The following is a 12,177-nucleotide window of genomic DNA, read 5'->3' as shown; positions in this document are numbered from 1 at the left end:
AAGAAAACGAAACAACAGGCAGCCTGACTGGAAATGAAAAAGTGAAACGATCTCTCTTTGCAGATACAATCTTGTACATAGAAAATTCTAAGGCATCCACTGGAAAACTATTAGACCTAGTAACTGAGTTTAGCAAGGTTGCAAGGATAAAGGTGGCTAAGATAACTCTACCACCTGAAAATGACTTGCAAATTAAGGTAATCCCTATCAACATCCCAGGTGGTTTTTTTTTTGGCAGATATTAAAAACTGTTGTAAATTCATATGAAAATGCAAGGAAATGCAATGTTCTGAACAGCCAAAACAATCTTGGGGGAAAAAAACAGAAAACCAAGTTGGAGGACTCACACTTCCCAATTTCTAACTTACTGCAAAGTAACAATAATCAATACCATGTGATCCTGGCACAAGGACAGGCATAGGGACCAATAAAATAGAACCCAGAGTCCAGAAATAAATCCATGTATTATGCTTAACTGACTTTTGACAAGAGTGCCTCGACTCATCTGGGAAAAAAGAATAACCTTGTCAACAAATGGTACTGGGACAATAAATATCCAACATGCAAAAAAAAAAAAAGAAGTTGGACTTCTACCTCACACCATATACATATATTAACTCAAAAAGGATGAGAGAACTAAATTAAGAGCTATAACACTCTTGGAAGTCTCTGTGACCTTGAATTAGGCAATGGTTTCTTAGATATGACTCCCAAAACACAAACCAAACAAAAAATAGACTGATTGGAGTCCCCCACAGAAACCCCCAAAACAGAAAAACTTGTACTTCAAAAGATACTCTCAAGAAAGTGAATAGAGAACTTACAGGAGAAAAATATCTGCAAATCATATATTTGATAAGGGCCTGTGCTTAGTCACTCAGTCGTGTCCGACTCTTTGTGACCCCACAGACTATAGCCCACCAGGCTCCTCTGTCCATGGGATTCTCCAGGCAAGAATACCAGAGTGGGCTGCCATGCCCTCCTCCAAGGTATCTTCCCAACCAAGGGATTGAACCCAGGTCTCCCACATGGCAGGTGGATTCTTTACCATCTGAGCCACCAGGGAAGCCTGATAAGGGCCTCGGATCTGGATTTTATAAAGAACTCTTAGAACACAATAATAAAAAGACAAATAATTCAATTAAAAATGGGCAAAGGACTTGAAGAGACATTTCTCCAAAGAAGATACTCAAGTAGCCAACAGGCACACGAGAGATGTTCAACGTCCTTAGAATTTTTCATGCGTGCGTGCTCAGTCACTTCAGCTGTCTCTGACTCTTTGAGACCCTACAGACTGCAGCCCGCTAGGCTCCTCTGTCCATGGGACTCTCCAGTATTCTTGCCAGGGAGAAAAATGCAAATCAAAGCCACAATGAGGTGCCACTTCAAACCCACTAGACATGGCAAAATTTTTTAGAAAAACGAAAATATGCACTGGTGAGGAGGCAGAGAAACAGGAGCACCTGTACATTGCTGGCAGGAAAGTGAGATTGTGCAGCTGCCTGGAGGTCAGTCTGGTTGTTTTTCAACAAGTTAAACCTAGAGTTAACATCTACTCCAGCAATTCTACTCCTAGGGATATATCCAAGAGAATTAAAGATACATTCACACGAAAATCTGAGTATACATATTGATAGAACCATTCATAAAAGACAGAATGTGGAAACAACCCACAACATCCATCAATGGATGGATGAACAAAATGCAGTATCTATCTACCTATCTATCTATCCACACAATGAAATGGGGCTTTTCTGGTGGCTTGATGGTAAAGAATCTGCTTGTAATGCAGGAGAGCCAGGTTCCATCCCTGTATTGGGAAGATCCCCTGAGAAGGAAATGGCAACCCATTCCAGTATTCTTGCCTGGAGAATTCCATGGACAGAGGAGCCTGGCGGGCTATAGTCCATGGGGTCACAAAGGGTTGGACACGACTGAGCAACTAACCCGTTCACACAATGGAATATTATTCAGTTACAAAAAAGAACAAAGTATTGATACATGCTGCAAATGGATGAACTTTGAAACATTATAGGAAGTGAAAGAACCCAAATATTGAACCCACGTAGTGAATGATTCTATTTATACAAAATGCCTAGAACAAGCAAATCCTTAGAGACAGAGTAGATGAGTGGTTTCTGGGCTGGCCGGGGTGAAAGGGTATGAGGCTTCTTTCTGGGATGATAAAAATGTTCTGGAATTAAGACAGTTGCGATGGTTGTACAGCTTTGTGAATATGCCGAAAAACCACGGGAATAGCTTACCTTTAAAAGGGAAAATTTCATGGTATATGATTTATATCTTAATAAAAAAAAGAATCTTCAGCCCCCTACTGAGGTAAGTATGACTGCCCCAGTGGGTCTGTTACTAATGGGAATACTCTCAACTGAGGTATGCTGAGCTGGAAGCTTGGGAACTGACTGCTCAAAACAGCTACACATCCTGATAATCCCTTCAAGTTTATCATATTGATTCATATAACAAAGTGTGTCAACAGCTTCCTTACAAATAATGCAAAAAATTACATTTACACATGTAAAATTATTCTCATCCAACTTTAGAATTTACTGTTTTTAAAAGGATACAGGACATCCCCAGTGGTCCAATGGTTAAGAATTTGCCAGCCAAAACAGGGGACACAAGTTTGACCCCGGATGCAGGAAGATTCCACATGCTGCAGAGCAACTAAGCCGTGGGCCACAACTCCTGAGCCTGAGATCTAGAGCCTGGGCTCTGCATCAGGAGAAAGCAAGCAGTGAGAAGCCCGGGTACTGCAACGACAAGCCCCCGCTCACCACAACCAGAGCGTGCCACCGTGCAGCCACAGATGAAGCACAGCACGCCCGCCTGCACAGAACACTGCGTACACTAGGTAAAAAATCTTGGACAGATACAATTTATTACTAACAGCATGGATTTCAGAAAATTTTTTGTACACTCATCCTTTCATCTCACCAAGTATTTATTGAGCACTTACTATGTGCAAAGCACATTACTAGGTACCAGGGCTACAGCGGGAAAAGACACAGTTGAATGTCCCTGTGGCTGTGGAGCTGACATGCTGGAGGAGGCAGATCGACCATAAACAATTAAGAAAGTACCAGAGAGTGAATGGCAATCTTGAAGAAAATAAAATGGAGTAAGTCATTTCAAGGCCCGAGGGGGCATCGCTACACAGGGTGTCTCCACACCTGGGTCCTATCTGGAAACTGCAGGAGCCAACATAAAAATATCAAAAGAAATAGCATTGCTGTTCCTCCCCTGGAGAGTATGAGCACCTTCTGTCTCTGAAACATACACAAATGAAATGGGTATGTGATCTCCCAATCAGCCTTCCAAACACAAGTGGTTGAATAATACTCGACAACACAGCTTTTTAATTTTATTATTTATTTATTTTAATACAAAGCTTTGGCATTAGCAATTTTATGAAAAAATAAAATGTACTAAAAATAAATGCTTGTGTGGCATGATTGGTAAATGATGCACAAAAATAGGTTCTTTTTTCCTTCAAGGCAATCAGTCAGAAAGCAGTGTTTTTCTTTCTTCAAAACCATTCTACCCTATGGAATAAAAGGAGAAAAAGAGAGGTCAAGAATTAGTTAAAGGGTATTTGTCAAATTTTTAAAACAGAAAGTAATTCTAACTGAATGGTGGGCTGGGTTGTCCCCAAGTATTTCCCAGAGCAGTTTGGTCAAGCCAGTAAGCTATCAGCATTTCCTGAACTCAGCAGCTTCAGATCTGCGGTTAGGTGGCTCAATCACTTAAAAGTGTGTTAGTACTTCCAAAAGGAAGGCAGGGGAAAGTACAGGTTAATAGCATTTTGTTTAAAAAATGTAGGGACAATTATACAATTTACAACTTGTCCTGGTTTGAACGCATGTTTTAAATGCCGAAGGCCCTGAGATCTGTAGCTGCTGTCTTTAAAATATGCTCTCCCTTTATACCTCAAACAAACATGTCTTTATTTATTTTGAAATAAGATTTGAGGAGTATGGACTCCCAGGGGTAAGGCTTTCTTACAGGAACTCACGGATTTAATGTGCGTGTATTTTGTGTGTGTGTGTGTGTGTGTGTGTGTGTGTGTGTCTCCCCCTAAACCAGGTGCCTGAAGGTACCTGACATCTGAAGCTTCCTGCATTACCCTCAGGCTAATGCTGTCCCTCTGTAGCCTGGCAGTGTGGGACTGCTCTGGCTTCCTCAACCCTTCTAGAGTCTGGATCATTGCTCTGGTTTCTATATACCTTATCTTCAGTTCTGCTCTCTTTTCTGCCTGTTGAGTTCCAGATCCACACTCTGGATCCAAATCACTTACTCTTTGGTCATCATACAGCTCTCCAGCATTTCCTATCTTATCTCTTCCCCATCGTCCTGACTTTCTCCTTCAGCTCTGTATTTTTACCTAACCTACCTTCTTGCTTTTGGTCTCTACCATGCCAAAGCAATTTCTCAGTCATTAGCAATTTTCTTTTTACCGAAAAGCCTTAGACATAACCTGCTGGTTACCAAAAAAAAACAAAAAAAACCCACAGTCCAAGTTCCATAGTCTGCCTACTTCCGCCATCACCTACAGTAGACACATCAAACCACACAACTCCTTGAACCTGCCGTGCTTTTTCCTCACCTTTATTTTAATGATGCCTGGCCTGTTTCTAAGTCACTTCCTCCAGGAAGCCTTTTTGCCTCCCTCAGGGGAGGAGCGGGAGCTCCTCTGCTTCTGTGTGGTACTCATGCCATACTGCCCTGGCACAGGTACAGCACTGGGTACAGAGAGTGCTGCAGCCCGTCACCCCAGGGCTCCTGCAGGGCAGGCCTGGTGCCTCAAGCTGGGAGATGGTGCCTCACGAATGGAAGGAAGGCTTAGGGTTAGGGTCATTCAGAGAAACTGTGAATGAGGCTCTACACTTGTTTATTACAGTTTATACTTAATATGACACATTGTTTTTATAATATTTCCTCAGTAGGCATAGGGACCTTTAATGGGTGAGTCAAGATTTTTAAACTTATTTTTTTTGCTGCCTTTCTAAGTAATTATGGGGCTTCCCTGGTGGTTCAGACAGTAAGGAATCTACCTGCAATGCAGGAGACCCAGGTTCAATCCCGGGTTGGGAAGATACCCTGGAGAAGGGAATGGCACCTCACTCCAGTATGCTTGTCTGGAGAATTCCATGGACAGAGGAGTTGGGTGGGCTACAGTCCATGGAGTTGCAAAGAGTTGGACATGAATGAATGACTAACACATGTAAGTATTAAAAAAAAAACCCGATGAAGCCAAACATTAAAGGCACTTCTGAAAAATAAAAAGCCCGACAAAGACAAGCCAGACGCCCAATCACAGGTTCTGCTGCTTTAATCTTCTTTTTTGTCACTAAGTTTTTAGAAAACCAAATTTATCTTTTTCAACCATATTATTTGGAACCCTTAAACGGCCCTCTGGAGTAGTCAAAGAAAAGCAGTGTAAAGACTTGGAACCAGAAGTACTGGGCTGGAATCCCAGGCCCTTCCTCCCATGGCATTTCTTGGAGGTCACTCAGCCCCTCTGGGCCTCAGGTTACTCCTTTGTGTTCGTATCTCGGGCTTATTGTGGCTAAAAGGAGAACTAAATGCTCAAAGAAAGAAGACTATTCATGGTGAGGCTGGGGACAAGTATTTGCTGACACTCCTACAAAAAAAGCTGTCTCAGGAAAATAAACAATCAGATATGTGTGCCAGTGTGAGCAAGTTATTAGGTTGAGGACTTCCCAGATGGCCCAGTGGTTAAGAGTCAGCCTGCTCAGAATGTAAAGTGAACCCACAACCCTGGCATCAAAGGAATGTGGTGTTGTTGTGTAGTCACTGTGTTGTGTCCAACTCCTTGCAACCCCATGGACTGCAGCACACCAGGCTCCCCTGTCCTTCACTATCTCCCAGAGTTTGCTCAAACTCATGTCTGCTGAGTCGGTGATGCCATCCAACCATCTCATCCTCTGTTGTCCCCTTCTCCTCCTGCCCTCAATCTTTCCCAGCAACAGGGTCTTTTCCAATGTAAAAAAATGTATATCTCAGGTGATGCTGGGAAGAGCAAAATAAAAGAATTAAAAAAGAAGAAAAGAATCTGCCTGCTAAAGCAGGGGACATGGGTTTGATCCCCAGGCTGGGAAGATTCCACGCGTAACTAAGTCCATGCACCTCAACTACTGAGCCTGTGCTCTAGAGCCTGGGAGCCACAACTGCTGAAGCCCGGGCCCTAAAGCCTGTGCTCTGCAACAAGAAAAGCCGCTGCAAGAAGTAGCCGTGTACCACAGTCAGAGAGTAGCCCCTGCTTGCTGCGACTAGAGAAAGCCTGCACACAGTAACCAAGACCTAGCACAGTCAAAAAAAAAAAGAAGTTATTAGATTGAGAACTAAAAATTTAAAATTCTTCAACTCAGTGTTTCTCAAATTGCAGGCGGCAACCCATTAATGGATTATAAAATCAATGCAGGAGTTCGTGACCCATATTAACAACAAGAAACCACAGAGAAGAAAAGATCTGTGTGTAGTAAGGAAAACTGTGGAATTTCTGTTTCAGTCATACATGTGGGAGTACTGGGTCACAATAGAAAATGTATTTCTTACAGTAGGAGATGATTTTAAAAAGTTTTAAAAACACTGCTTGACCCTGAAGATTCGATAAGGGGTAGCCAGCTGAGACCGTTGTTTTGATCTCTCCTAGGAAGGGATCATTTAGGACAGACAATTCAAGAGGAACTCTGAGAACTAGGAGTCTTAGAACTTCTGTCTGACTCAAGCTGCAGCTGCTGCTAAGCCGCTTCAGTCGTGTCCGACCCCATAGATGGCAGCCCACCAGGCTCCGCTGTCCCTGGGATTCTCCAGGCAAGAACACTGGAGTGGGTTGCCATTTCCTTCTCCAATGCATGGAAGTGAAAAGTGAAAGTGAAGTCGCTCAGTCGTGCCCGACTCTTCGCGACCCCATGGACTGCAGCCCACCAGGCTCCTCCATCCATGGGATTCTCAAGGCAAGGGTACTGGAGTGGGGTGCCACTGCCTTCTCCAATCTGACCCAAGATCTGCCTCCATACAGCTCCTGCCTTGTAGTTTCCGTCTGAATAAGCAACTCCTGGCAAGCTCATTAGCTTTTAAGACAGCTCATTTTCATGGAGGGACAATTCTTACTGGCAGGAAGTTCTTCCTTACATTAAATGGAAACCTACCTCGCTGTAGATGTCTCCAGAGCTACACAGGAAGTATTACCCTCTGTAGGCACTGGTTAGTCACCATGGGACTAGTACAAGTATTAACTGGGGGCAATGTGGGTAATAACGGAGTCCCACAAAGCAGTAAGGTCTTGGTAGGCACACAATCAACAGTAGCTGTTCTCACCTTTGAAAGTCCCCCAAATACTTGAGAACACCTCTTACTTCACCTCAGTCTCCTCTTTTCTAAGGTAAATATCCCCAAAGTATGAAATGATTAAGTTTTCAGATACTTTTATATTGAAATATGTCAATGTTCCTCTTAAAAAAGCTTGAGCAAAACAATTCAGAAATACTGAAATACTCTTAGTAGAGAGTAAAACAGAAACATCAATTCCTTTGACCTATATATTTCTACCACAACAACTCAGAGGAGGACCACTCAAAAAGAACACTGAAGCCCAATGGACTTGCCGCAGAGCTAGGACTTCTTGGTCTTCAATTACGCTACAGGATTTCAAATTTGCTCCCCTTCTTTCAACAAGTCAAGCACATCAGATTCATTTCCTCCTGCTGAGACTGTCTGAATCTTAAATGCTAGTCTACACCCCTCTGCAAATCTCAGAACATGATTTCTATGCATCAGAATCCAGGAAGTAAGAAAGGGCTGTAGAGAATACCTAGTTGAACTGCCCAGTCAACTCAAAATCTCTCCTACATCATCCACATCTTATAACTTATTCCTCAAATAAAAACATTTCAAATAAATATTTACTTTACTTATGTTGAGGGAAAAATAGATTTATGTAAACGTAAGCTGGTAAAGGTTGAGATTTAACAAGGTTTACTTAAATAATAAAACATAGCAGAAAACATACTTTGGGAATTGAAGTTCAATATAACTTGTTCAGTTGCTCATTTGTGTCTGACTTTTGCGACGCATGGCCTGCAGCACAGCAGGCTTCCCTGTCCTTCACTATCTCCCGAAGCTTGCTCAAACCCATGTCCATTGAGCTGATGATGCCATCCAACCATCTCATCCTGTCCCCTCCTTCTCCTCCTGTCCTCAGTCTTTCCTAGCATCAGGATCTTTCCCAATGAATTTGGTCTTCGTATCAGGTGACCAAAGTATTCGAGCTTTAGCTTCAGCATCAGTCCTTCCAATAAATACTCAGGGTTGATTTCCTTTAGGATTGACTGGATCTCCTTGCAGTCCAAGGAACTCTGAAGAGTCTTCTCCAGCATCACAGTTCGAAAGCCATCAATTCTTCGGTGCTCAACCTTCATGGTCCAACTCTCACATCTGTACATAACTGGAAAAACCATAGCTTTGACTATATGGGAACTTTGTTGGTAAAGTGATGTATGCTTTTTAATATGCTGTCTAGGTTTGTCGTAGCTTTCCTTCCAAGTAGCAAGCATTTTTAAATTTCACGGCTGCAGTCACTGTCTCCAGTGATTTTGGAGCCAAAGAAAATGAAATCTGTCACTGTTTCCAATTTTTCCCTATCTATTTGCCATGAAGCGATGGGACCAGACATCATAGTCTTAGTTTTTGAATGCTGAGTTTTAAGCTAGTTTTTTCACTCTCCTCTTTCACCTTCATCAAGAGGCTCTTTAGTTCTTCTTTGCTTTCTGCCATTAGAGTGGTTATCATCTGCATATCTGAGGCTGTTGATACTTCTCCCAGAAATCTTGATTCCAGCTTGTGATTCATCCAGCCCAGCATTTCCCATGATGTGTACTCTGCACAGAAGTCAAATAAGCAAGGTGACAATATACAGCCTTCACGTACTCCTTTCCCAATTTGAACCAGTTCATCATTTCATGTCTGGTTCTAACTGTTGCTTCTTGACCTGCATACAGTTTCTCAGGAAGCAGGTAAAGTGGTCTGGTATTCCCATCCCTTTAAGAATTTTCCACTGTTTGTTGTGATCCACATAGTCAAAAGGCTTTAGTGTAGTCAACGAAGCATAAGTTTTTCTGTAATTACCTTGCTTTTTCTATGATCCAATGGATGTTGGCAATTTGATCTCTGGTTCCTCTGCCTTTTCTAAATCCAACTTGTACATCTTCAAGTTCTCGGTTCATGTACTGTTGAAGTCTATCTTGAAGGATTTTGAGCTTGCTAGCATGTGAAATCCTAGAAGGCAATGGCACCCCACTCTAGTACTCTTGCCTGGAAAATCCCATGGATGGAGGAGCCTGGTAGGGTGTAGTCCATGGGGTCGCTAAGAGTCGGACACAACTGAGCGACTTCACTTTCACTTTTCACTTTCATGCATTAGAGAAGGAAATGGCAACCCACTCCAGTGTTCTTGCCTGGAGAATCCCAGGGACGGCGGAGCCTGGTGGGCTGCCGTCTATGGGGTCGCACAGGGTCGGACACGACTGAAGTGACTTAGCAGCAGCAGCAGCATGTGAAATGAGTGCAATTGTGCAGTAGTCTGAACATTTTTTAGCATTGCCTTTCTTTGGGATTGGAATGAAAACTGACCCTTTCCAGTCCTGCGGCCACAGCTGAGTTTTCCAAATTTTTCCAAATTTGCTAGCATATTGAGTGTAGCGCTTTAATAGCATTATCTTTTAGGATTTGAAGTAGCTCAGCTGGAATTCTAACACCTCCAACTAGCTTTGTTTTTAGTGATGCTTCCTAAGGCCCACTCGACCTCATACTCCACTGTGTCTGGCTCTAGGTGAGTGATCACACCACATGGTTATCTGGGTCATGAAGATCTTTTTTGTATAGCTCTTCTGTATATTCCTGCCACTTTGTCTTAGTATCTTCTGCTTCTGTTAGGTTTATATCGTTTCTGTTCTGTACTGTGTCCATCTCTGCATGAAATATTCCTTTGGCATCTCTAATTTTCTTGAAGAGATCTCTAGTCTTTCCTATTCTATTGCTTTCCTCTATTTCTTTGCATTGTTCACTTAAGATAGCTTTCTTATCTCTTCCTGCTCTTCTTTGGAACTCTGCATTCAAATGGGTATATCTTTCCTTTTCTCCCTTGCCTTTCACTCCTCTTCTTTTCTCAGCTATTTGTAAGGCCTCCTCAGAGCCTTACTCAGGCACAACAAATGTTTGGGAAGCTAATATATAAAAATACATTTACCATGCATTTATTTACTTCTTTGACTACTATCCTGTTTATATTTGTCAAGTTTCAAAATTCACTAGATCTGTTTATAGTATTAAAAAAGTAAAGCACAATTAGTCATGATTGAGTACTTATAGAGTATTTCATCACAATAGAAGGTGGTGCTCCCAGATACACAGACTTTTGATTAACTTAAGTCACTATCGTCAAGCCCTGGGTGAACTTGCAGAGTGTGGTGAGGGAGGCAGAGTGCTTTCAACCCCGGGTGAGCAGCAATCCATGACCCATGGAGGCCTGGGCCTGCCTGGGTTCCACAGCCCTGCTTTTGTATCTGGCCCCAGATCTTGCTCACTGCTTGATCTCGCTCACAGGGTCTCACCAGTGGCTAAACTGGGTCAGTCTTACTGACATCACAGTACACAAGTTCAGTGTAACACTGTTAGAAGAGCAAACTATAATAGTAGGTAGATGGTATAAGGTGGAATTTACTAGTAATATCCAGACAAATCATTAACATGTAAAAAGACAGAATCTACTCATATAGAAGACCATCTTAGAAATGGAGGAGAGTACCCAAAAAACTGAAACAGAGCAATTAAATTGAAAAGGCAATCTCATTTTGACTGCAATTTTTTGGTAAAAGTGAAACAGGAAATAAGACAGATTTCAAAGAATTAATGAAGAATAATTATAAATTTATTTGCTAAAATAAACTTTTCAGAATTAAAATCACATAGGAATTTTTCATCAATATTCTTGAGAAGGAGACACTGAATAAGAGTGGGTATTTATTTATTTATTTTCGACTGCACTGAATGGCTTGTAGGATCTTAGTTTCCAGACAAGGGATCGAACCCAGGCCCCCAACAGTGGAAGTGTGGAGTCCTAACCACTGGACTGCTGGGGAATTCCCATTATCTTTTTTTTCAATCCCCTAGAATTAAAATGGACTTAAAAAAATTAAGTACTGTTACAAAAAGTTAACACATAAAAGCATATAGGAGAGAAAAACATCATCCAAAATTTTACTAAATTAAGAAAATCACCATTAATAATTTGGTCACCATCCTTTTATCCATCCATATGTGTGTACACACACACACACACACACACACTCTCTCTCTCTCTCTCTCTCTCTCTCTCTCTCAACTTCTCTAAATGGAATTATGGAAATTGTCATTCCGAGTGGTTTTGACTAAGACAGAAATAATAGTCAAATGAATAACTGTACTAACAACCCTCTACAAAGGCTAATGGGAGAAGGGATGGACTAAGACATGGATCTAAGATCTATAACTCAGATTCTGAGTCATGCATGCATTTATGAATGGAACTCTAACTTACAACAGGTAACATGTCTATTGAGCATTCTCTAAAATATCTAAAACATGAACTGAGCACCTGGCCAATTCTGAGTGGCAGCAAGGTGACTATTAAATTACTTAACAATTCCCTAAAAGTGCCCAGTGTGCAGCTACTTGCTGTGATTGGTTTTTGCTCATTTGAGAAATTTTAAGAAGTGGGCTTACATTATCATCTTGTCTGATGGGTTGGTATGGGAGTAAGCAAAGAAGTGACTTCAGGAGAAATAAATATTTTCCTCCAAACTGAGGGTTGATTACAGGCACTCATGAGCTCTTATGATTCTGTATTCTATTTCATTGAAGAAAATTAAATTCATCTGCCAAGTGATAAAGACAGATGGCCATCTTATTCATACAACTTTGAAAGAATCTCAGAGGAATTGTTTTGGCTAACATTTATTGAGCACTTATTATATACAAGGCACTGTGCTAAGCACTTTATATGCTAATTCTTACAACAATCCTATGATGTACTCCTACCATTATTATTGTTTTATGGATGACTAAAATGAACTTCAGATAAATATTATCTAGGTCTCA

At 41.6% G+C, this 12,177-nt stretch overlaps 1 protein-coding gene across 3 annotated transcripts in view; it reads right to left on the bottom strand.

Moving 5' to 3' along the window:
* Positions 1 to 3,373: 3,373 nt before the first annotated feature.
* The window catches only part of RNF130 (ring finger protein 130), a 142,840-nt gene continuing 134,036 nt past the window's right edge, over positions 3,374 to 12,177 (bottom strand). For all 3 annotated transcript variants that reach the window (XM_055539100.1, XM_055539106.1, XM_055539112.1), the window contains one exon: positions 3,374 to 3,563. In XM_055539100.1, coding sequence (XP_055395075.1) covers positions 3,548 to 3,563 — 16 coding nt within the window. In that variant the 3' untranslated portion in view covers positions 3,374 to 3,547. The remainder of the gene's footprint in view (positions 3,564 to 12,177) is intronic.

Source organism: Bubalus kerabau, chromosome 1 (assembly GCF_029407905.1).
Source record: "Bubalus kerabau isolate K-KA32 ecotype Philippines breed swamp buffalo chromosome 1, PCC_UOA_SB_1v2, whole genome shotgun sequence".
NCBI lineage: Eukaryota > Metazoa > Chordata > Mammalia > Artiodactyla > Bovidae > Bubalus > Bubalus kerabau.
This window is presented reverse-complemented; position numbering and strand designations above follow the sequence as displayed.